At 59.7% G+C, this 25,643-nt stretch overlaps 3 protein-coding genes across 3 annotated transcripts; 1 reads left to right on the top strand and 2 right to left on the bottom strand.

Moving 5' to 3' along the window:
• Positions 1-1,259: 1,259 nt before the first annotated feature.
• BESB_044960 (Pumilio-family RNA binding repeat-containing protein) lies at positions 1,260-9,773 on the bottom strand (the record flags this gene model as incomplete). The annotated part of the gene is made up of 11 exons (XM_029362947.1): positions 1,260-3,034; positions 3,458-3,603; positions 3,851-3,937; positions 4,083-4,142; positions 4,416-4,525; positions 4,853-5,010; positions 5,285-5,467; positions 5,745-5,910; positions 6,216-6,320; positions 6,685-6,809; positions 7,034-9,773. The coding sequence occupies 11 exons, from the start codon at positions 9,771-9,773 to the stop codon at positions 1,260-1,262; spliced, it is 5,655 nt and encodes a 1,884-aa protein (XP_029220313.1).
• Positions 9,774-16,312: 6,539 nt separating this feature from the next.
• BESB_044970 (uncharacterized protein) lies at positions 16,313-16,801 on the top strand (the record flags this gene model as incomplete). Its single annotated transcript, XM_029362948.1, has 1 exon — positions 16,313-16,801. The coding sequence occupies one exon, from the start codon at positions 16,313-16,315 to the stop codon at positions 16,799-16,801; it is 489 nt and encodes a 162-aa protein (XP_029220314.1).
• A 2,525-nt stretch (positions 16,802-19,326) lies between these two features.
• BESB_044980 (histone lysine acetyltransferase MYST-A) lies at positions 19,327-23,755 on the bottom strand (the record flags this gene model as incomplete). Its single annotated transcript, XM_029362949.1, has 10 exons — positions 19,327-19,557; positions 19,948-20,130; positions 20,442-20,571; positions 20,857-20,961; positions 21,288-21,359; positions 21,529-21,700; positions 22,296-22,405; positions 22,689-22,808; positions 23,152-23,240; positions 23,516-23,755. The coding sequence occupies 10 exons, from the start codon at positions 23,753-23,755 to the stop codon at positions 19,327-19,329; spliced, it is 1,452 nt and encodes a 483-aa protein (XP_029220315.1).
• Between the last annotated feature and the right edge of the window lie 1,888 nt (positions 23,756-25,643).

Below are 25,643 nucleotides of genomic sequence, written 5' to 3' on the forward strand. Positions count from 1 at the left end.
GCAAAAGAGTCCCGCGACCGCAGACTGGGACACGCGTGAAAAATACTCAGGCCCTTCACGAAATGTGACAAAGCAGCTCCATCACTCCCGCTCGCCTAAGCGCTCACTTGGATGCATGCACAACCACCCGACTCCATGCGTGCACAGCATACCTACACAACACAGTTTTTGCCAGTGCTTTCTCTATAAACGCGCTCGACAGCCGCATGCGGCACTGGAACCAGTCGATTACCCGTCTGTCTGAACGTTCCCTCTCTTTCCACAAATACATACATGGAGGCGCCGCACACACCTATCTGGTACAGCCGCCTCCAACTACAGATGAGAAGCCAGGCTTCTCTGTATCCAAAGGATGAAATTTTGCCCTAGCTGATATCCGGCGGCGTCACGCTAGCCCACAACACAACACGGATACCGATTCATCCTCACACTTAGTGCGCAACTTTGTGAGATGTGAAACGCTCGCATTCCGAAGGCACGGGAATCTCCGCGCCAAACAGCCGGCCGGAACCCTAAACCCTAAAGGCAAGTTTCTAGAGCAAGACGCTGACTCGGGAAGATCGCTGAAGGCTTCCCACAGGACCGAAATTGATTGGGCGCCCCCCTGTCGGCGCGGCACGCGCCACGCCGCGGGGGAGTGAACCTTAAACGCGATATTCAGGCAGACCCGCTGTCCCAGAGGCGTGGTCAGACGCCTTCACAATACACAGCACCTCAGCACCCAATGACGCTATGGCCTGGCACAGGGAAGTATCAAGCCTCTGAACTACAAATCAACATTTGCTGAGGAAGCTGTGCGAGCCCCTCTGCGGAGCCCGCGACACACACAACTCGGCGCGGAAACTGACTCCTGCCCCCCCTCCCCCCCCCCTTCCCCTCCCCGCCTAATTTGCCAACAGACCGATCGCCTGGCGCGCGGCCGCGCCTCCGACAGGCAATCTCCAAGACACACACACGCGTCCTTCGTCGTGAACGCCGCTTTCCAAAGTCGCAGACTTCAGAAATAGACCTCAAGACAAGACTCCGCCCCTTCCCGGGGTCGGGAGCATTCTTCCCACGGTGCCCATGCCCCTTCAGACCCACCGACCGACATTGACGCCCTTGGCGTCCTCTGATTGCCTGCCCTTTTCTTCCAAACACCCCAGCGGGAACAGACAGAAGCCTCTTCACGTGGAGATCCCCACACGAATCGCTTTCCGTTCGCCAACCCGCTGTGCGTTAGCGACTCGCACCTCGGTCCGCCCCTCGGCGTCTTGCCTTCAGGACGGCGGAGCCCCCGCGGGAGCCTCACCGTCCCCAGCGTCCCATCCGCCGCGCTCAGAGAGGCCCCAGGCGGCGAAGGGATCCTCTGGGCTCTGCGTTTGCTGGCGGTAGTGGTGGAAGACTTTGAGCACCTCATTCATCATCTCAGGCGTGAGTGGCAGCATGCTGCCTGCGCCGCTGCATCGCCCCACCCCCCCGTCACTCTCTCTGCCCGCCGCCTTGTCCTCGCGGATGGCCTCAGCCGCGAGGGCGCCGGCGGCGCTCGAGCGTGCGCTGCCCGCGTCTTCCGACCCCGCCTCGCTAGCCTCACCGTCCCTCCTCCACGCAGGCGCTCCTGCGGCGCCCTCCTCACGGGGAACCCCGAAGGGCACGCCGCTGCGCGAAAAGCTCGCACTCGGCGTCCGCTGGTTCCTGCGGCAAGGCCCGACCGCGCCGCTGGAGCCCGCGCCGCGCACACTGCCGTCGGCCGCCGCGCCCACGGCCACAGAGGAGCCGTCATTTGAGAAAGTGGCGACGCGCTGGGAAACATGGCTGCCAGACGCCTGGGCACTAGCGCCCTGCGGGGCGCGGCAGTTCGGAAACTGCGGTCCCGCAGAGGCGCTGGGACCGAAGCTCGAGGACGCCAGGGCCGCGAACGTCGAGTGGTGAGGCTGTGTGCGGCTGGCTTCAAAAGTGCTGTCCGCTGGAAGAGACGACAACATGGACGACGAGTCGAGAGGGGCACCCGAAGGAGACAGAGACGCCAGGAAATACCGCTGCAGAGCTGCCAAAGCAGACGCCTGGCTCAACGCAGTCTGCGAGCTCTGCGCGTCCTCGTCACGCTTCGCCTTGGAGGCCATGCCGCCACTTCTCTCCCTCGCACGGGGCACATCTTCACGTAGGGCGACCCGCATCGCGTCGGCGGCGCTACTCCCGGCGGCGAAGGTGTGGCCTCTGTGGAGCAACTTGTCGGCGGCGTCTAGCCGACGCCCCGACTTCTCTAGGCCTGGACCGGCGCCGCCTCGCCTCTCGAGCTGCGCCACCATGCGCCCGAAAGACTCCTCGCCCCCTCGGCCGCGCTCCGCCCTGCGGCCCTTGCCCGCGCCTCCACTCTCGACCTCCTTACCAGCCTTCGCAGCCGCTGCCTTCCCTCCGCGCGCGTCGCCCGCACCCAGACTCGGCTCGGACGCGCCCGCCTCGTCCCCTGCTGCAGACTTCTCCTGGCGTGCGCGGTCACAGAGTTTCTCTTCTCTTTCTCCGCGACCGCCCCGCGCCCCGTTCTCGCTGCTTCCCTGCTTCGCCTGACCGGACCCGAACCGCCTGCCCGCGTCACGGGCCTCTGTAGCGTCCGAAGGCCCCTCGCTTCGGCCCTGCGCCGCGTACGCACCACCGCCTCCCGCAGCGAGCGGCGCGTGCGCCGGCAGAGCCGACGGCGTGCCAGACTGCGCCGCGGAGGCCGCAGCCCCGCCGGAACGCCCCGAAAGCCCTGCGCCGCGAAGGTTCCCCCCGCGCGCGTGCGGCATCGGCGCACCCGAAAACGACACAGAGCTAAACAGCTGCGCCACTGGGCCTGGCGCGTGGACGAGCGTGGCAGAGACGCTGCGAGTCACACGCGGAGACTGACGAGACGCCCGCAAGCTCGCCGCGTCGCCGCGCGCCCCGGACTTTGAGCTTCCGGCGGCGCCTGCTGCGTACGAAGGCAGCGGCGACGACGGGGAAGGATTCGCGGACGGATCTCCCGAGACGCCGCTGGCGCCGTCGAGACGCTCCAGAGCCGTCACGATGTGCTTGCCTGAGGAAACACACAGACGCACCAGCCGGAACTACACACATGGGAGGACCCGCAAGTCATTCGACAGGAGCCACTGCATGAGAAAACACCTGACTAAGAGCTGCGAGGGACAACAAAACAGTGCTCCCAGACGCCACGCTTTCGCGATGGACCCAACGACTTGAGACGACACCACACCGTGCACAGCGCGGGAAAACACGGAGAGACAGCCTTGTCCCGCGATTGATTCCTGCAGAACGAGGCACTCGGGTCCCTGCCGCTTCCTCCCCTCCACTCGCGCCCCTTTCCATCTTTTACTCCCTAGGCTTTTCTCTCAGCATGCGTCGTCCCCGAGACCACGGGCAAGGCCCACACACGGCTACCTCGAAATTCCCTGGATGCGACAGCATTCTCGTTTAGGATTTCGGGTCTCTGTCAACGCACCGTATGTGAATCTCTTCAGCACGTCGACGTGCTCACGCAGCAGCTGCAACAGCGACGGCCTCAGGTCGTCCGGGGCCACCTCCATCATTCTCTGAACGACGTAGTTGCCGTAGCGATCCAGCATCATCCTCTTCAAAGGCTGTCCTCTGCACAATCGTAGGAAGTCCGAAACCCGAGAAGAGACCCATGAGCCGCAAGTCCCTCCGCTTTGAGAGGCGTCTCGAGCTCTCGCCTCAGTCGCCGCACAATCCAAACACGCGAGCCTTCGTAGAAAAGCTCCAACTGCGCAACAAGCCGCCGCAGGTCGCAGTTGCTCCGCGTGGCCCTGAGAAACCGCGAAAATGCCGTCTGCTGGCTAATCCGTGCAGAAAAGTGAAGTGATTCTGCGCTTACACCATTTCATGTCCGAGGGCCGCACTGATGATTCCGCGGCGCGCCCGCCCCATGGCGTCGAGTGTGAGAGCCCGTTCCACGACGTTGCTGCAAAGACGAACACCGAACAGACAAAGCACTGCGTCCTTCGAAAACAGAAACGCGGCTGCAGCAATTTCGAAGTCTCGAAAAGACGCAGACCGCCTCACTCCCCGCGTCGCGTTGCGCCTCTCGCCCCCCGTCTCGTACTTACCACGCGTATTTCTCGGTCGACAGAGGAATTATGTCTTCGCACATCAAATCGATGATTTTCCTGCAACGGCGAAAGAAAAACAGGGACCCAAAATTTTTGAATGAACGCGGGAACGCGAAACAACAGCAGGGCGAGAGAAGCGGCACACAGAGACCTTCGTGCAGGAAGAGGTGACCCCCTGGGGTGTCGGTTTCCATGCGAGGAAAAACCGCAGACGCACTCATCACGCAGGCAATGCACAACCAAAGGACACACGAGCTACCGCCAAACTGCGGCCTTGCGCGATTCCGCGAAATCGTAATTCTAAAACACCTTCACCTCGCCCCTACTCACATTTTGTCAGACTCTCGGCCGAACTCGAGGATGTGCTGAACCACGTAATTACCGAACTGGTCGCGAATCAGCATGCGCAGCTCCGCGATGACCGCGTCGATGAGAGGAGCCTGAGGAGCGATACGGGAAACGAAAGCGACGCACGTTTATTTCCAGCGGATTCACGCCAACCTCAAGCATCGGTGCCCTGTCTAGGAAGAAGCAGCTGACCCCTTCGTCGGCGCGAGCAGCCAAGCGCGATCCTCCTCATCTGCACTCCCTCGCTCCCTAACTGGATTGAAAGCTCTCCAGCCTCCAGTTCACACTATTCGCTCTACACCGGTGCCCGCGAGACAGCGCTCTGAGGCCCGCGTGCGCACATACGCAGCCCAGCATATGCGCTCATCGCCCACCCTCTGCATGCGCCCAACCCAAGCGGAAAACCGCCACGGACCTACCGTTTGAGAGACCGGGCAGGCCTCAAGGAGACGCTGAATGACGCGGCAGCCGTAGGAGTGAACGCTCATGCGCGCCTCCTGGCCTTTGAAGGCGTCGATGATGAACTGAACTGAGGGCGACGGAAGGCGCTCCGCGCACTTCTGAATGACGTGGTTGCCTGCAGAGACATTCACGCCAACACTCTCCTCGTCAGCCGCTCAAGCTCATATGTGCAAGAAGCCTCGCCGCGAAGGCCAAAAGACTCGCGGATCTCCTTCGCGCCTCCGCAAGCTCTAAACCAGGATTGAGGGTTCAACAAGTGCCCTGACCTGACACTCGCCAACCTGCCCTCCTCTCATAAGACTCCAGCGTATATAAACACATGTATACGTACATATACACTACATACTATACGCATGTAAAAAAAAAAAATAGACTTCCTCGCGTCTTACCGTGCTGATCCTCGACGCAGGTGACTACGTGGTCCTTTAGCTCTGCGACGAGCCGCAGTTGAGCGGGCACCGCGAGGAACTCGAGCGCCCGCTGAATCACCCGGCAGCCGTAGACTTCCAGCGAGAGGCGGAACACGTGGCCTACCAGCTGTGCCGCGAGCCACTCCTTTTCTTTGTCCGTGCCTGAAGGAACGCACACCCCCCGAGGACACACGGATGAAAAGGCAAAACGCGAAGATCCGGCACCGTCGTTTTTGTCGTCGGCCTACTCGAACACAGAGCACGCGGCGCGACAAGGAAACACTCAAACGCCTCCACGCGGATACGCAAGCTAAAACGAGATGACGACCTCTCGTGGGCGACAGCGCCCCTCCAGCTCTCCACAACTTTGCCGCCAGCAGCCAAGCGCCACGCCGCTCGAGACGAAAGACACTCTTTCTTTTTTTCTTTCGCGTCTCACCTTTCTCTAGGAATTTTTGGAGGACGTAGTTTCCATGCTGGTCGGCTGTGAGGTCCAACACGTGGGGCAGCAGCTGCAGAAGAATCGGGACGCGCTCCCCGAGAGAGCAGACCTCCAGTTGCTCCTGGAGGAAGGCCGACCCGAACGGGTCCTTCGAGAACTCGAGCTGCGCAATCAAACAAGACACAAACGCCAAAGTGCCCCTCAAAAACCCAACCAATTCTCGTAATAGAGGCTCCGGACAGCTTACGCATCCCCATCACATAAATATATATATATATATATATATATGCACACAGCGTCACATAGTGCTTGACATGCACCACGTCGGTCGCCAGGCGAGCACCGCTTTCCCTTCCACTGGAAAAAATAAATATCGCGAGAATTCTAAGGAACCCGCTGCTTCAGACGAGCAAGGCGCGCCTTTTCATCCGCGCAGGCAACGCGTTTGTGAGACATGAGACGACTTACCGCATTGTCGCCGACATCGCGCAACGTGAAGGGCTGGAGGGTGCCCAGGCGGAAGCTCCGCAGAGCCGCGCTGCACGACGGAGGAAGCGGCGCCGTTGCGGCGTCCTGCGAAACGAAAAGCCAGACAGCCACTGCGCCATAAAAAATAGAGTAATCTTCTGCACAAACCTTCTCGCGGGCGTCGCTCCACTGCAGCGGACACGACCTGCCCAGCAAGGCTCGATTGCGCAGTCTGCAACCCCGCTTTTCGCGTCTCCGCTATCGCCACCCGGCGTGGAAAGAAAAACGGCGCTGACGGGGAATCAAACTCCCCCCCACAAAATCGTTTCTTTTGCGCTCCCAGGCACACACCCGTAACCGGGGAACGCGTCGCTTCTCGCGCGAAATGGCGCCTTTCTGGACGCACACTCCTGCAGATGCGGGAGAAATGAGATCGCTGTTTTATCTTCCTTAGCGCAGACACACGTACCAAGTTCTCGACAGCCGCAGCCAGGCCCCTTCCGCGACGACCCTCTCGCTTCTTCTTGCCGCGTCTCGACTCCGCGCCGACGCCCGCGACTGACACCGCTGTCGGCGAAGGCGCTGATACCACACCTGAGGGAAAACGCAGAAAATCGAGAAGAGAGACACACCGAGGAATCGAGCCACGGCGCACACGCAGACTGCGCACGCAACGCCGGATCTCCTTTCCCGCTGCAGATATCAACAGAACACATGCGCAGCGACTAGCTGACTCTCTCCACCCTCAACCAACCGCCCTGCAGGGTTCACAGAAGAAGCGGGGCGCGGAACACAGGAGAGAGAAGCCTAAGCCGTACCTGTGGCGACGCCTCGCGCCCCGCGAGCACCTGCACGTGCCTGTGCGGAGGCCTCTGAGCAGAGGAAATTCAGCGCCGACGGACCAGACGCGACCGAAGAGGCCAGGAGAGAGGAGGACACGCTTGCGCCTGGAACTCCGGGCAAGGGCGACCCGCCCCCTCGATTGTCACCCGCAACCTGTGCGGCGCCTCGCGCGCCCTCGAGACTGCCTTCGTCGCACGAAGCGACGCTGTTGACGTGGGAAGCGGGAGTCGGATGCGAAGCGAGACGGCGCGGGAAAAGCGACGAGAGGTGGCACTGTGTCCCCAGCAGACTCGCGCGCTGCGCCCTCTGACCGCAGGCCCCGGGAGAACGCAACGGCGCCAACAGCGCGTTCGCTTGGAGAAGCGACGCGATATCTTGCGCCGCAGCTTGCTGAAGAAGCCTCGTTTTCTCAAACTCCCCGCCGGGCGACAAGAGGAAGGAGAGATCCGAATGATGGCGCGCCGCGGAACTGCCTTCGAAACTCGCGCCGCCCTTCGCCCCAGGCGCGCCTGAACACCGCGCCACCTCAGGGAGAGGCGCGGCATGTGCCGCGGCTCGGCTGACGTGCGGGGACGGCGGCGCGTGTGGGGCGAAGGGACTGTCCCTGTCGAGCAGCAGCCGCTCTAGAAGCGCCGCATCGGACTGCTGCGGGGTGGCGTCGCGCCTCTGGCGCTCCGTCGTCGCGAGGAGGTGCTCCAGCAGCGAAGAAATGTCGTCTTCGTTCAGGAGCACGCCAGGCGAAGCGGCCGCCCCAGCTGCATCCCGTCGGGCGTCTTGCCGCGGCGACGCGGAGAGGCCCGCAGCGTCCCAGCTGGCCGCCGCAGACGTGCCGCCGGGGAAGAGCGAGGCATAAGGCAGGTACGGAGACACCAGAGAGTCTGACCTCCACACTAGAGACGCGTCGCTCCTGTTGAGTTCGAGCCCTGGCGGCTGCACGGTTACAGGAAACGGCACGCCGCCGTAGTACGCAGACGAGCCCGCGCCGGGGGCAGAGAGAGAGAAAGCTCCAGGCGGGGGCGAGGCCGCCGACGACGCAGAAAGCGAGGAGGAAGCCAAGGACGACGACATGATGTCGTGGAGCGAGGGAGAAAGCCCCGCCGCCGCCGCGTCGCGCCTCGGCTTCCCTTCGCCCTCGAGAGCGGCAGACTCGTCTGCGCGCGGTCCCTTCTCACCGTGGTGATTGTTGTCGCCCTCCTGAACCCTTTCCTCCTCGCCAACTCCCCGGTCACCCAGACCGCCCTTTCCCTTCTTCGCTCGCTCGCGGCGCGCGCCGGGCGCGGCTGCCCGCCGCGACTCGCCCGCACCCGCCTCCCCGCGCTCCTCCTCTCTCTCCAAGCCCAAAGCAACCAGAACGTCGAGCAGCACCGAGCTCTCCTTGTCGCCGAGGCCCAAGCCCTGCGGGAGCAGCGACAGCGCCTTGCTCAGGAACGCCTCGTCTCTCTGCAACTCGGCGTCGTTCCTTGCGGCGATGGACGTCAGCAGCGTCGCGGGCTGGCTCGCAGCGACGGGGCGCGACGGCGCCGCTGCCGCGCGAAGAACCGACTCAGGGAGACGGTCGCCCTCGCGCGGGCCTTCTCCCTCTGAGGCGGCGTGCTCGTTTCTCACACTCTCCGCTCGCTCGCCGCCTCCGCGCACGCCCGCGGAGGCCTCCAAGGCCGCGTCGCCAGCGAGCAGCTGCGGCCGCCGCAGGGACTTCACGCCTCTCTCGCCCTTGAGCCACTCCGCCGGGAAAGCGTGCTCGGCGCCGCTCTGCGAGCTGCACGCCGGCAGCTCCGAGAGCGCGGCGGGCGCCGCAGACGAAGAAAAGGGACACGAGGCAGGTGAAGAGAACGGGGAGAACGACGACGAGTAGGACGGCGCCTGGGGAGTCTCCTCGGAACTGTGGAGACTGAACGACAGCGGGACATCCGTCGCAGGAGAGGACGCGGCCGCACTGGCTTCTTCGCGATCGCATGACGTGAAAGAGAGGGAGAGCGACGCCCGCGCACTCTCCCAATGCTCCTGAGTGCCCTCTTGTTTCGTCTTTTCTTCCTCCTCCAGGGGCAGAGCCGATGGCGGAATGGAGATGGCTGGCGCGTGAGCGAGGCCTCGCTCTTTCTCCCACTCCCGCACGACGTTTTGATCCAGATGCGGCGAAACCACCGTAGAGGACGAAGAGGACGGCGGTGATCCTGCTTGCTCAGCCGCCCGATCTTCCCGCCCGTCTAGGGGGGCGTCTTGGCGCTTCGCGCCCTGGTCGTCTGGTTCGCCCTCTTCTCGCCGCGCCGCGGGGGGGGCCTCCGCGGTCTTGGCGGAGCTACACGGGGCGGCCTTTTCGTCGCGGGTTTCTGCGATGTGTGCGAGCAAGAGCGAGGCCTGAGCCTCGAGGGCGCTCAGGCGGTGACTATCCAGGGAGCCGATCGTGGAGAGGGACGAGATCGAGTGGAGGGAGAGCGGCTCGTCGGACAGGCGCCGACTGGAGCGCCTCTTCCGAACATCGCCCTGGGAAGCCTGTGTGCAGAGCGAGGACGCGCTGTCGCGGTGGCGCCACGCCTCGTGCTCGTCGTCGCCCTTCTCCGACGGAAGGAGACTCCGTGACCCCTTCCGCGGCGAGTCACAGGGAGGTAGGACAACCACCGACGGGTCTTTCTCCGCCGAAGACGCCAGCTCCGCAGCCGCCGCGGTTCCCCGCGGGAGCCGCGCCGCCGTCTCCACCCCTAAACCCTGCGCCTCCATGCTGTCGTAGACGAGGACTGGCGCGAGACGCTCTCCCCACAAAAGGCCACCGACTGAGCGGGCTGAGTGGACTCGCGACGCGAGGAGTAGGAGGCAAGTCGACGAAAGGAGGACAGAGGACGAACGAATCAACTCAGCGACGCACTCAGCACGCGACAGCTGCGCTGGGCAAACTAACCATCTTTAGGTCCGGCGCGCGCCGCGCGTGGCAGAGGCGGGGTGGGGTGACGGGGAGTCTCCTTTTCCAGCGACGACGCGAGGTTTGCTCAGAAGTCGACGCAGCCTACGAGGGGGACGGACGGAGGCCGAGAGACGGGTGCCGGCTCTGAACACTCGACGTGCAGTTGCCAGATTCACCCCAAAGGCGAGAGGCCTGACAGACGCTCTCTCGGGGACCAACCGGAGGATGGTCGCCACAGGCGCGCAGCTCGATCTGCGACGACGCTCAGAGAGCCTTGGGGTGGGGAATGCAGAGCGCTCGCTTTGCCCGCGCAGCGTTCCCTGTTGCGGAGGCCGACGGAGCCTAGGGCACCGCAGGCGTAGCTGTTTCGTCCACGCGCGGCTCAGCCCGCTGCAGGGTTTGAAAAATAAAAGTCGTCGGGAGACACGCCGCGCAGAAAAGGCATCGAAATCACGAAACGCACGCACACACGCGAGCACGACCAAGAGACACTCAGGCAGACTCGAGACCGGCAAGAGTGGACACTTCGTCTCAACTGCGGAACCCGCAAAATGAGGGACGCAGCTCCAGCAGTAGGTTGACAAAACGACGCGCAAACGAATGACGCGGACACGCAGCCACGGCCGCTCAGCTCAGGAGAGAGGACAAGACACGCGTGCTGGACGGGCGCATGGCGCACACCGCCGTCATCACAGGAGGAAAACAAATGACTGGAAAACGCTGTCACAAATGGGGACGCGGCGCGGTGCGGAAACGCTGTCGACACTGCGGGACAGAGGCGATGCCAACTGCCGCATTTGGCGACCCTTCTTTTACAGCAGTTTTCAGCATGCCTTGACAAGGCACGTATGCAGCCCGAAACGCGTCGCACGAGACTCCCGCCTCCGGCGCCTCCACGGACGTGTGTCGGGCCTTGAACTTTGGGGGGGTCTCGATCGACAGCCGACTCCTCGCTTTCACTTCAGCGTGTCTCTGGGGCTAGGCAGCGCCCTCTGAAGCTGACGAGACCGGCAGCAGTCTTCGCGGCGAGCACAACTGCCTTCTATTGGTTCGTTGTCTGGGCGCCGAGCGCGGCGGGCAAGGACGCGGTGACCGGACACGTGAGGTACACGCACGACGCGACATGCAAGCGGAAACGGCAACACGCAACGGGCGACTCTGCGTCAGACTCGCCCTGCCGAAGAGACATCCGAACGTCTCGCTCCCTCAGCAACTCCGCAACGACGGGAAGGAGCAGCGAACAGCGAAGAGGAGAAGGAAACGCAACTCAAGATCACGTGGGTTCGTCGGCGACCGCCCTGACAAGCAGCGACGAGAGGCGACGAAAAGAGACGCACGCCAGCAGATTCCTCTGAAAAGACGGCTTCTCCCGCTCGACTCCAAAACACGACGAGAGGGACAGCCCACTGCATGCGCTTGAGCCATGCACGCTTCGGATCCCCTCGAGCAACTGCGCGGCTGGGAGCTGCGGTCTCGGCGGCGCGGACAGGAAGACGAAGGCGACGAGGAAGCACGACGAAGAGGCGGAAAATCGAGACGGCGCCTAGAAGTCTCTCTTCGAGAACAAAGATTCCACGCTCCAGGGCGTCGAGCGGCAGCGACCACTCCGAGGCGACAAACGTGTCTCCTCTCCTGGACACAGATCCAGCGGCACAGACCGACACGCTCGCGCTGTCTGAAAGATCTCACGTACAGATTCCTTCCTTTCTCTGTTGGCAGCGCTGACGTCAAGAGAGACAAAGTGCCTCCTTGCACGGTGAACTTTGGAGAAAACGCGGACAGACGACGGCCGACGCATGCTCAGCCACGCGGCGGGCTGTATCTACAGTGACCTGTGCACCAGGTACGGCGAAACCGCTCGAGTCGCCCGTTTTTCGGAGCACGGGAAGCGCACAAAACTTGAAACACGCCAACGATACAGACACTGGGGGCCGAGGGTGGGCAAGGGGGGGGGGGTTCGGGGGAACAGGGGTGCGACGGCAGATGGGTTCGATCAATCCGCAGGTGACATTGGGAACGCCTCGCGCCTCCGACCACGGAAAAACGGGGAAAAAACAGGTTGGGAAGATCCGAGAGAGGGTAGTTTCGCAGAGGAGAGGGAGACGGTGAACACAAAAAAAATGCAGCAAAAAAAGTGGGCGCGGAGCGAATACCCACGAACTGAACGCGAAACACCAGATGCTAAGTAGCGCCCTCAATCACCTTTTCCCCCCGCTGTACGTACACCAAATAAGAACCTCAACGCCGTGGAAGCAGAGACACGCCGAGACACTGAACGCCGTAAGACAGCTCAGAGGGCCCTCGCACACGGCTTTCGCACTACGGATTGCATCACTTGCCCGAATGGACTGTGTCTCATCAACATCTGAACAGGTGCGGCGACGAGCTCTCGCCTGTCACCTCACCGCGCTAAAAACTCCTAGCCTCGTTCTGTGACCAAACGCTGTTCTGCGTCGTCACATCTCGCGACCGCTCTGCTCTCCAGGCGAATAGTGGCAAACCGGCAGACGAACGGACAGGGAAGCCAGATTGGATAGAACGAGGAAGAGGAAAAACCGACACCTCGAGGCTCAGCGAACTCAGCGACGGGGCGGAGCGGGGGGAGGCGGACTCTTCGACGCCAGTTAGGCAACACGCAAAATGACAGTGGTGCTGTACCTGTTCGTTTGGGATGGAGTCCGCGTTGCGTCGCGGGGAGATCTGGAATTCGAGCCAAGAGCCCCTAGCACGCCCACTGGAGAGCCAGATTTACACCTCGTTCGCAAAACCGGGACGAGGATGCCGTTGAGTCACCATTCGGACACGGCGACGGGAAAGGAAAAAGGCTACGCGGAAAATCTTCACATGCGCTCAAGGCGACGCTCGCAGGCAGCCCAGCAGCTATTCGACGGGCCTCCAGTCGATCGCTACCGCAGCTGCCAGCACACATCGCCTCTTGACGCACCGGGCGTGTGAGCAACGACTCGCAGGGGGAAAAAAGGGAGACTGCACGGGGATAGAGGGAACTGTGTGACAAAGGTGAATGGTTGGAAGGAACGCAAACGGATGTCAGGTTCGAGCTGGTCAACGCGGGAAGTCGCGACAAACAGCGCGTCAGTCCCTGCTCCCCTCTCACGTGAGGATCATCGAGCAGCCCTTGCGTGCCAAATCGAAGCCTACACGCAAGCCCCGTTGTTAACCTATGCGCGATGCAGTCGAAAAGCGCAGAGACTCTGGAAAACGCGGAACCTCAATCAGTGAGGGGGGGGGGGGGGCTGGGCTACTTGCTCACTTCGAGGCAAAGCTGTGAAGTGGACGCGATGCGAAAACGCAAGAGCGTGTGACTGTAGAGGAGGGTTATGGCGTGCCGGCGAAGATCTCCGCCAGCGTGTTTTGCTGCCTCCCTTTGATGGCAGGCGCCGGGAAAAACGTTGCGTTTGACGAAAAAATCCCAGGAAAACGATGGGCCTCCGCTCGCCGCTATGCGGCCTCCCACGTCTCTCCTCGGTCGTTCCTTTTTGACACACGCGCCCCCGATTATCTTGTGCCCTGGGGCGAGGGAGGTGAAGTTAGAGGCGCCTCTATGCATGTATACAGAAACCCATTCAGACACGCATCTCTATGCATCCATAGAATAGTTGATAAGGGAAAGAAAACGCGCGACAACTCGCCACAAAAGACGCGCGCGCGCCCCCGCGTCTACATGATCATACCAACTTGCCGGTCTCCGTGCGCAAACACGCGCAACACAAGAGGACGTGTGTACCGGGGATGACGATGTGTGTATCCGCCCGCGTTCGGGAGACTCGGCATATCGAGAGCGAGCAGCACTGGTGGCAGTCTCGCGACTCGCGCATTGGGCGTTCCCCCCCTGCCAGCTTATACAGCGCGCTGCTCAAGCGCCGTCGAGCGGCGCCTTTTCGCGCGCGCTCGGCGGCCTCGCCTCTCACGCGCCACCCAGCCACAGCGGCGGAGCTCGGACCCAACTCCTCCGGCCCCGCCCCCCCTCGCGCCTCTCTGAAAGGTCGACGGTGGCATGCAGCTTGCATTCTTCGCGAAACACCGCGCAAGCTGCTCTCATGCAGCCGTTCGCCAACACGCGCATCTGCATTGCCACGCTATGTGTGAGCTCCGCCCACCCTGGCGTCGAGCGAGATGCATAGCCAAGCCCCCTCTTTTCCTCGTCTCGTCCCCTTTCGCAAACTGGACTTCTTGCTTGACACTCTCCAACACGTAACGAAAAAACTCAGCGCCTCACCGGCGAGCCACGCGGAAGTCGAGAGCTTTCGAGTGAATCGACCTCGCGATGTGCACACGTGCGAGCGAGCTGGGCGCCACCCCGCCGCGGACTTCCTGCGGCGGGCGTCCAGGGGAAGGAGAGAACCCGAGCACGCCGGAGACGACGCAACGCGGATTTCTACCCCAGAGGCCACGGCCCTCCGCAACGCATTCTGCCTCACGCAAGTCTCGCTCCTACGGCCTTCAATTGGCGAAGCGCGGCGGAGCTTTTCATCCACGCCATTTTTTTCGCGGCAAACATGCGCAGGATAGACTTACGTCGCGGGCGAGGTCGAATGCACCAACCAGGCTGACTCCTGTCGCCCGGTTCACAGAACAACTCACGCGTAGAGACCACCATTTCGGCTGCAGATCCTGAGTTGCAGCCACTTCCGGGCGCCGCAACTGATACCGCGGATTCGCCCGCGTGCGTTGCAGGCCATTTGCAAAGCCGCGTGGACAAATATCGACGGCTTAGCGTATGTAAGCATGGAGTTTAGTGCCCGTCGACAGCTGCGGCAAAGGACGGATGGTACAACTCTTTTCGACACGGCGGATGAACACACATGTCGCCGGCTGCTGGATCGTTTTTTCGTCGTTTCCGGGGAAATTGGGTGATACCCGGCTCCAAGGGTGCATCGAACAGCCCCATGAAGATGATCCTCTAGCGCGGCGTATCGGTGACATCTCGGCAACAAGGCGCAGCCTCCATTGCCGTGCACGAGAGACCTTGAGGCAGCTGCGTGGGAAAAACGGAGTACAAGCAAGTCTCGCTTCTGGGGGGCGCGCGCTCTCCTGAGCAGGCATCTCACGCGAGCCTCTGCCGAGCGGATGCAGGCGAGAGTGCAGATGCTGGGAATGGCCTTTGCAAAGCGTTCAGGCTTCGGTGGCCGTTTTCGCTCGGCAGGAGGCTAGTTGAACTTCCGCACGCATCTGCCTGGGTTGTCGCAGATACAGCCGGGCCCCATGTCCGCCTGGAATGACATGTATGATTTCGCCTCTTGTTGGCCCTTTCATTTATTCGTCTGGCTGTCTTTGAATCGGCAACAGCACTTTCAAAGCTGCCTTAGCTGCAGGCCCTTGCGCTCGTACACAAAAATGTGATGTGTGAGCCTCCGGGGACAGGCCCCGTGCATAGATCATTACGCTCCTAGGCCGTGCCGCGGGTCTCGCGGCTTTCGAGTCCCCGTGCCTCTCACTTTTGCTTTTAAAGTGGAGGAAACCGATTGACAACTGACACGGTGGTGCGACTGTCTCCACGGCACTCCGTGTATGGGAATACTCACTATCTCATTACTTCAGCCCTCCTATCCGAAGTTCGAGCTTTGAAGATCCGAAAGTCGATACAACATTTTTTGACTCGAATTTGCAGTGAGTGGAAGGTTCATTATCTGGGTATTCCGTACGATCTTGATCACCACTGGGAATGGTGTTCCACATGTCTCGAGAGTTTCTTACTCTGAACTTCTGTCCACTGGCCTGGTCCTCGGCTTATAGTTAAATCCAGGTCACCGAGGCACGCGGGCCTGCGGCCAGCTTGCGGGGCCACGCATGCGGGAATCGCAGAATTTTTTCCGGTCAAGACAGAGTTTCGCTCCAACGCAGAGGAGCTCATTCCAGCTGAAAGACAGCGAAAACAGTGGCCCGTAGACTTTTGGCGCGCAGTCCGCGGGATGGTGACTGAAGGTCAACGGTGTCAAGAGACATACTTCCCCTGGGCCCCGCGAAGACATTCCCGACAGAGAAAATCTCAGGTTGATGCCGTACCACGCGTTGCGCATGCGTCTCAGTACACAACACATGTAAACACTGTATGCGCATCTTCGTGTGTGCGTCTGTGTGGACGCTCTAGAGACTTCCCCGGGGCTTTGCCTCCCTTGGCAGGCTGCGTGATCTCCGTCTCTTCACGGCGCAGGGTGGCAGAGCGCATTGGCGCCGTCCGCGATTTGCGGAAGCGGTCGCTGTCCGCCTCTTCTCGCGGTGGCGACGGCCTCGCAGACATCCAGCAAACCAAACGGCGAGGCACCGCCGAGACGCTCTGCCGTTTTGCTGCTGGAATCAGAGGGGCGATGAGATCTAAAGGCGCCAACGACGCCAAACCATGCGAGACCAAGCACTCATGTCCACGTGGACGCTGCTGAGCGAACGCGGGGCTTCCTGCCTTTCGCGGTCGCGAGTAGCGAGCGCCATTCCGGGACTGAAGCTTGCCCGCTTTCCTTCGTCTTCTCCGTCCAGTCCGTTGCCTGCATGCGGGTCGGAGCTCTTGGGGCAACGCCGCCGCGCCTCACCTTTCTCGCTCGAAAGGAATTTTTCATCTGCTGCGCCGACCTCGCCCGCTTCCGCAGGCGAATCTGACGCCCAGCACGAGACTGCCTCACCCGCGAAGAAGGAAAGGAAGTCGGTTTTTCTGGCGTGCTGTGACCTCGAAAAGAGAAAGCGAACGGAAGGCGCCATCCAGAAGACAAAAGACGCTTGGGTGAAGAAAACACTCGCGAACGACGCGAACGCAGCGAAAACACCGGAGCTCTACGACGGCCCCTTCTGGTTCAAGTTTTGGAGGAGAAAGAAGAGACCTGGCGCGAGGGGTTAACTCACCGAAAAAAACGTATTTCGGCGTGTGGATGCTAGAAACAGTGTGCAAATATGCAGTGTGACACGCATTTTTATCATCGCAGACATGTCAAGTTTGTCTTTCGCTCCCTCCCAGTGTGTCGCTAGAACCAGCCACAAGCTACTTTCCCTGCCTCAGGTTTCGTCCTTCACTTCCCTGGAAATTCTCTGCTCACTTCTACTTGTTTCATATCATTTCTGTACCTGGTGGTTTTAGCTTCATCCTCAGTGCGCCCTCATGCCTCTATCCCCTGGCGTCCTTCCGAGACTGTCTCAGGTGACCTTCCAGCACTGACACTCCCATACCTTTTCGCAGAGCTGAGCGCCAAATGGCGGGCCCCACACATGTAACAATTTCCGCACTTAGCAATATGTCTATGTGTATATAGAGTACACCTACAGAGTACCATGCCTTCGCCGATCTCACGACAAGAGGGTTGCTCAGCTGCACATGCTTGTGGCAGCTGGGCTCTCTTCAGTCCGCAGTGTTTTTGCCGCGAGCCCTGTCAGATTTCGATGTCTCCCTTGCCTGACTCCCTCTCCTTGGCCATGCACACGGCCCATAAGGTGCACACCACGCCAGCAGAACGCACAGAAATGAAGTCGGCGCACCTCCCCATTTTCCAGCGGAAAAGGTGCTGATCATCTCTGGCAGCCGCTGAGCGACCGTCTTCCGCAGACTCACTCTCTGCGGGTGTGTCGAGGCTTTTCCTTGCGCGTGTCTGGGCAAAACGGCGAGGACGGTGCGAAACAGCGCGCCGAGCAGAGGCGGGACTTCCCAGCAGCCAAACACAGAGAGCGACATGAGAGTTTGCAAGGGTCACCGTATGAGCTTCTGAGGTGGCAAGAGGTTGGGGGACCAGAGGCCGCACGCTCTGGCACAGCCTCTTCTGTTGAGAACTCGTCCGCAGCAGCCACTCTCTACATGCTTATGTGTGTTTACTTCAAGCACCTCAGCACCGGAAAGGGATGACACTCTAATTTGACGACTCTGTAGAAGGCGTGGCCTACAAGCACATCAACGCGTTGTGACAATTTCGCTGCACGGGTCGAGGCCCTTCAGAGAACCGTACAGAGAGAACTTGCTGGAGGAAATATCAACAACGATGAAACTTATTTGGTTAACATAGCAACATAGAAGCTAAAGCTGGATTACGTTCAAACTTTACACTGGATACGTTTCAATGTTAACTTACTAAATACCATGGGAGCGAAGATAGTCTAATATGTAACTCCGTTCATGGAAATCAAACGAGCTTTCACTGATTGTATTTATGAAACAAGGCGAGGCACAAGGCGAGGCGGTAGGGCGAGCTTGCTTGTCACGACGATGTGCGTTTCGTATGTTCACGAGTGAGCAGGGAACTTGGCTCTGATGCCAGGACGATGACTTCGCATGCGTTTTGCCGGCTCGATGCGTCTGAGACGCGCCTCCTTATTCAGCCCCCATCTGAAGGCGTCTACGCAAGAGTGCTGCCTCCACCCTTTGGAGAGTTACGCTTCCTTGGAAAGCGCAATCCTTTATAGATATACATATATATGTATATATGAATATATATATTGATGCATGCATGCAGGCATGCGCCTGTGTATCCCTGCAGGCGCTCTTGCGGCCGCTTTACTCTACGTGCTGGCAAGAGGCAAGCCAAAATGCCGCCCAGTGTATATATATATATATATATATATATATATATACACGAGATGGTGTGGCCGCGAAGAGAAAGCGTTTTCCAGGGTTCCCAGGAAAAAGTTGGTTTTTTACAGAGTTTTCTTCGTTGCCGAGCCCCCAGGCACGCACCGGGGCCTACGCGCCCGCGGACGGCTCGCGATGAACCTGGCACAGCCAGAGCGAACGTGAATCATATACACAGATGAATGCACACATGCTTCGCTCGTCCGCGGGAGCGTACATAGACATACACATATGCCCCGAGACCTCCACTTGGACTGCAAGCACATACGTAGAGAAATATATACGTACGTAGGAATCCACGTTGCTTAGACTCCCCCCCCTCCCGCAGTTCTCTTGTCAAAGACAGGCGGTGCCGCCTCGAACTCGCTTTGTTGCACGAACGCGAGAGCTCAGCTTACAAAAACGACGGGGCAGGACGGAGCGAGGCACCTGCGCCGACGCGCTCTGCCACAAACTTAAAAAACTTCACGCATACACACTGCATGCACTCCGAGAAACACATACACACAAACATGTATACATACATAGAGTATGCACGTGTGAAGGCGTGAACCGGCATTCTCCTTGAGGACCGTCCTCTCTGGTTGCGCGCAGCGAGCGGCGCTGTGCACGCGCGCAGGCCTTTTCTCCACGCAGAAGTCGCGCGTGCAGAGTCCTCGATCCGCGGCCAGTCTCCTCCGCATGCGCGTGACCCGAGCACGGAGGAACCGCACTGCACGTACACATACATGTATATATTTATACACCTATGTATGTAAGTATATACGTATTTCGGTACTGTGCATGTGTATGTTGGAACTGCGGCCGGAAGGCTACGCCTGTGGGCTGTACTCGAAGGGCATGAGGAAACGGTCGTACGGGATCCAGTGAAGCTCCTCAGCCTTCACCGCGCGCGACGGACGGCCCGCGGCCTCTTTGAGAGATTTGATCTTCTGCTGGGGCAAGACAAGGAAGGAGCAGTCGCCCTTGCTCTTGAGCACGCCGTGGTGTTCCAGACACGCAAGAATATCTGCCGTCTCGATGCAAGTCAAACGTGAAAGATCCTAAACATTCACACAGAGGAGACACAAGGCGAACATGACGAGGCTATCGCAGCCTCCCACGCACTCAAAAATCGTCGCCCCTACACGCGAAGAAAAAACACGCGAGTCTCGAATCATGCCTGCATGCACATCCGCGATTGTGTCCTCGTCTGCCTGCCACCTAGAACTCCACAACAACATACACAGATATGTGTGCTTATATATATGTGCATGTGTATATATATGTATATGTATGTGTACATGTATAGATATTTATATATACATATACAAGTACATATGTATCTATATGCATATACATTTAAATATATGCAAATATACATAGGCATATACATGCGCGGCGGATTTCAAAACCCCTCTGCATTCAGAGCGCGCGGTTTGCCTGTGCTTTACCTGCACAGAAATCCGTCCTTCGTTTCTTTCGAGGAGGGAAATGATCACTTCTGTCCAGAAGGCAATGTAGGACGCCTTCCCAAGGTCAGACAACGGTCGCTCGGGCGTGCCTGCTTTCCTCTCGGCGCGCGAAAGAGCGTAGGAAAAGTTGATCAGGAACTTTCCGTATCCTTTTCGCTGGTGCTGCATGCATACCGCAGAAGCACACGAAAAACACCCAGTCAGCTGGAAGATGCCCACACAGAGAGGTACGACTATCAACACCACACCCACCTAGTACCCCGACATGCATCATACATACAGAGAGATGCGTATATCGCATTCGTCCGTGCAGCATATCTTTTTCAGTGCGACAGCAAAACAGGCTACCCCAGAGAACGCCTAGTTCCGTTCACTGCCTCGTCGCCTGCTTCGTCTCTGCTTGTTTCCCTCCCTCCCCCTTTCTCTCTCTGTGCGCGTCTATGCCGCGCGCCAAGAGCGATTACCAGCCGCACCTGAGGGAGCGTGAGAATGCAGGACACGTTGTTTTTTGAGTACTTCTCTTTGGAGAAGTACCCTGTGATGTGGTAGCCCTTCTCGTCGATCTCCGTCATCACGTAGAAGAGGAAAAGGCTGACGGGGTGTCTGTACAGAGCACAGCCCCAGCAGGCACGTGCAGGCCAGTTCGAAGCCGTGGGAGAAAAAACTGAGGGCGAAGAAAAGTTAAATGCGCTTCGCAGGGCGCGCTCTCTAATTTAGCCCCGGAACAACCGCGCAGAAGCGTTTCGGCTTTGGGGGACCGCAGAGAGCAGAGGACTTCGAGGCTGAAGGCACAGGCGCTGAACCGAGAAAGGCCGCGTTTTATTTGCAGAGCGTGCGCCCGCGCCGCATGCAGAGACGCCACCGCCGTGTCAGCGCGTCAGGCCTCACCTCAGCGTTTTGTGGTCAAGAAAAAGCTTGGACAGGAAACAGAGATTCTCGCAGTACACCCGACAGTGGTTCCCGTCGACCTCGAACATGGCAATGTCTTTGTCTCTGAAAAGAAACCATCCGGACACGGAGGAAGAGGAGCTGCAGCCGCGCAGTGGAAACTCCCGAGGCAAGCGATTGAGCAGCGGAGCATCTCCTATGCTCCTTAACATCGCAGCGATGTCGAATTACGCACCCAGATGACTCCATGTCAGCGAGGGCAAGCGCATCGCGGTGGACCCATTCTAGCGAGGGCGGGAGTCGCGCGGCGCGTGAAGAGAAAAGGCGATTCCCCGTCCCCAGGCTACAGAGCCGCGCGAAGAACGAGAAGAGCGACCCCTACGAAACCACGCGAGACGGGAGTGAAGGAAAAACGAAAGCCGCATGCCTACCTGTATATTTCGTTCCCCGGCGGATGTCGGCATTCGCAGAGCCGCGTATGGCGCTGGAGCTCTGTTTCCTCCCTGAACAGAAAGACACATAAACGCGACAGAAGAAACTGTGCACAACACTGCACATCCAACGCCTCTCGACGCGGCAGTCATGCGCTCAAAACAGAAGACCGGAAGCCCCTTGTCTCTCCCCCAAGGCCCCGCTCGCCTCTCAACCCCCCTCTTGAAGGCAAGGTCTCACCGGAAGAAGGTGAGGCAGAACTCGCAGATGTGCAGAGTGTGGACATTTTGAAAGAGCTTCGGATAGGGCGAGAAGTACCACGTGTCGACGCTGTATCTTCCCATGCGGATTTTGTTAATGCTTTTCACCTTTGTCGCCTCCTCGTGCTCGCGCAGATACTCTTCATCCATGCCTGGCGAACAACAGTTCAAAAAAACGCAGCGCCTGAGGACCAACCTTCCCGCCCGCCTCGCGCTCTCTGGGGCGACCCACCAACGTAAAAATCCGAAACAAACACGCCACCATACACGACCCTTATCACAGACAAAAACATATTTCTAGACGCGTATCTATAACTGTATCTGTGTCTGTCTCTCTCACTCTACTCATCTATATATCCATCAATCCATAGGTATATCTCTACCTCTCTCTACTGACCACTTTATCTATTTTCTATGGATGCATCGCCGTAGGAGTATCCGCTCCTGCTGCCCCGTATGTACGCAGACAGGCCTGCTGGTCCGCTGAATATGCAGGTGTAGTTACAGCCGAAACAGCCGCACCGAAACAGACAGAGAGCAAACACACGCAGAGATAAATGCAAACATGTGTACATATGTGAGCGGTGCACGCCACCGTTATTCTGTGCGACCGCAGCCCGCACACTGGCGCGTGAGAGGCCTGCACGGCCGGTCGTTCGTCTGTCCCCTCTGTTTCTCTTCCGCCGCGAGGCCAGGGCACCCTAAAAAGTCCAATTCTTCTTTAACTCTCCTTGCCACTTTCCGGACCTGCATGCTCGTCGTCGCTGGAGTCTGGGACTTCCTTGACGCTCGGCTCGTCCGGCGGCAAGTCGGCTTCATTTTCGCGAATTTCTTCCCAAGCTTTCCACTGATCCAACCTGGAGGCAAAGCAGAAAAACAGTTTCCTGCGAAACGTCGAGTCGCACGAGCTACACGGCAACAGAGCCGGCGCTGGTGGCGCCGAGAGTCATCCGAGGCCCCAGCGGTGACAGACAGCCACACGGCCGCGCGGGTCCACTTTTTTTCCACCCTTCGTGCTGCTCTGCGCTGCAGCGAAGCAGAGCCTGCGCGCGCGAGGCTGCGCAACCCCGGAGTTACCGAGGTTTGCTTCCACAAAGACGACTCTCAGCGGAGCAGAGGAGACCGGAGACGGAGACGCACCGTCTGTCGAAACCGAGAAAATGCACGTAGTAGTCGTAGTCGTCGGGAGAAGGACCCGCGGCCTGCGATGTCGGGTCGGGCGCGGCGGACGAGCGCTCTGGGGGCCGCGACGTCCTTGTTCTGCATGCACAAGAAGGAAAATTCGGGAAAATCCGAAAAAAATGATATATAGGCCGGCGAACAGAGGGCGCGCCCGCCCCTGGAAGCCAGACTCGCTGCAAACTTTTAAACACACTTTCCTTCCCTCGTGTAGGCAAACGCGTGTCTCCCCAGCGGTTTGCTTTCTGGCGGCGCAAGTGAAGACACGGGAGGGCGCGGAGCGGGCGGCAATGCGCAGCTGAAAAAGACTATTCTTCCGCGCTTTTTCATAGCTTTCCTGGCAGCCGGCACGCGGGCAGCTTCGCGATTCGACGTGCACGACTCTGAAACTTTAAGCTCGCAGGACCGGCGCTGCAGCACTCACCGCGCGTGGACGATGGAGCACAGCCGCCAGACTCCCGCGAGAGAGTCACGCGCCCAGATGACCTGCTTGACCGGGAGAGCGTTGGGGAACTGAACAGAAAAAAAGCGGAACGAAACTGCCCTGGTGAGGCGCACATGCCGCAGAAGAATCGACACAAAGCAGGGCACGTGAAAAAGAAATAAAAAAAAGAGATAGAGATAAAACAACTGAGAGAGGACCGAGCGAGAGCGGAGGAGACGCGCAGGAGGTACGGGCGTGGAAAGAGACTGATGCCCGCCCCTGAGGGAGGCTCCCGCAGACAAGAAAAGATCGCCGCGCCGCGAGTTGGCAAGACGAAGAGTTTTGTTTTTTCTTTGTCGCTTACGGAGACGACGTAGGAGTCGCTCATGCGGGCGCTGCTGATCTGCTTGCCGCCCTTTTTGCCTTTGCAGTTGCCTGCGCCGCCCGCCTTGACGCCATTGCCCTTCCCCACCGCCTTCGCGCCTCCCTTCGAAATCGGCGCGTGCGGCAGCGGCGCAGCCGCGCGTTCAGGCGCAGCGCCTGCGCGCGACCCGCTCGTCCCGCCCCGCGCCGAGACGCCCCCCGAGGCTGACATCCGCTTCATGATGCAGAAAAAATCAAAAGAGACGCATACGCGATCGAAGAAGGCAGGGCGGGCGGGAAGAGAGAGAGATAGGTAGAGAGAGAAAGAGACGACACGATGCCGCTCGCGCGGGGGCAGGCGCGGCGAGCAGAGGCCGGTCTCGAAGGGACGGACGTGCACGCGCCCGCAGCGCGGAGGAAGACAGGCGGCTTGGCAGCGCCGCGAAAGGGAGGAAATGCTGCGGAAGCCGAAGCCGAGGGGCTCGGAGCAGCGTCTGCACCAGCGAAAGCGGATCGAGAATCCTCTCTCAGAGACGTGCAGCTCGACGCAACGAGGCAGCTGGGAGACAATAGCGACGGAATGAAGATCCGAGCGACGCAGAACGACAGCGGGGCGCGAAACAACGGGGGGGAAGAAACACTCCACGCATGAGAGACTGACAAACGCGGAGAGGAGACAACGAAGCGAGGCTTATCCAGAAAAAAGACGAAGAAAAACAACAGGGCGAACGATGCGGGCGCGCTGGAGCACCAGCAAGAGACAGCGAAGGAGAGAAAAGACGAAAACAACTCAGCGAAGCGGACGCCCCTGTGAGACAATAGGAGAAAAGAAACCAGAGGAGGGGGAGAGAACTGGAGAGAGGAGATTAAGACAGCTCGAGCTGCCGAGCAAGAAACGGTACCTCAGGAAAGAAAACAAGTAAAAAAGACACTCAGGAAGACCGGGAGCTAGAGCAGCGAGGAACGACAGAAAGGCTCCCAGGGAGTGAAGTCCGAGGCCGCAAAGAACCACCGAGAAGTGCAGACAGAGAGGAGGAGAGAAAGCAGAGAGATGCCCTCGCCCTCCGATGCCCTCGCCCTCCGCTGCGGCCGCGATCCTCGCATCTGCGCGCGGCTGCAAAGTGCGCTAGGCCTAGGCACCTCCTCTCTTCTGGTGTTTAGGCTTTTTATCCCTCTCGGGGGCGAAGGCGTCTCAACTGAGGCTCCGCCGCTCCTCCTCTTTCCTCTCCAGCGTCTCTCTGCCTCCCCCTCTCTCTGCAGCCTCGGGAGGCCCTCTCTGCTTGTCGCCGTCGCACCTTTGTCGCGAGTGCGGCAGCGTCGCGCTCAGCTTGCTTCGCTTGAGCAAGGCTGGGAGGCGCACAATGCGGCCTCTGCGTCGGGAAAGGCGGAAAAAGAAAAAACGACTCGAAAAGAGTCTTTTGTCGCGGTCTTCTTCGATCGCGCGACCGGGCGGCTCGCGCCGCAGGCGGTGCGGGCTGGACGCGCGCCAGGAAATCAGAGAAACGGGGAAAAGGAGACGAGCAAAGCAGAAACGACGACGCGGCGCCCACGAAAGCGAGCGGCGGGAAAAAGACAGACATTTGACGAGATCTTTTCTCGAGAAAAATCCGGTAAAAAGCCGAGGTTTCGCGAAAGTGGTTCAACATGCACGCGTCCTCTCGCTCGTCGCCCGGTTTTCCACAGGCACATACATGCGCCACACGCGAGCCGAGATCTCGTCGGCTTTCGCGTTTACTGCCCTTCTTTCTGCTTCTCGACTCTCTCACAGTTTCCTTTCCTTCGATGGGAGTCTCTCATGTTTTCGCTGCCTTCGTCGGTTGCTTTTTCGGCTGTCTACGGAGCGGTCATCCGTTTCTCTCGCCCCGCCCTCCCTCGCCCTCTCTCTCGCGGTCCGCCTGGCGACCCCGTACGCTGCGTTTTCTTGACTCTGTCACTTCTATCCTCGACGACATCTGTTCATTTTCTCTCTCTTGATTGCCCTCTGCAGCAGGTGCGCTTGTGTCGACGCCTCGGCGCAGACCCTTATCTCTTCTTCGCTTGCTTTTCTTTCCGGCTCGCGCCGTTGCATGTGTCTCGCCTCCTCGCTCTTCGTCCGCCTCTGCGGCACTCGTTCTCTTCGCCTCTCTGCC

The sequence above is a fragment of the Besnoitia besnoiti genome, chromosome III (genome assembly GCF_002563875.1).
Source record: "Besnoitia besnoiti strain Bb-Ger1 chromosome III, whole genome shotgun sequence".
In the NCBI taxonomy this organism is placed as follows: domain Eukaryota; phylum Apicomplexa; class Conoidasida; order Eucoccidiorida; family Sarcocystidae; genus Besnoitia; species Besnoitia besnoiti.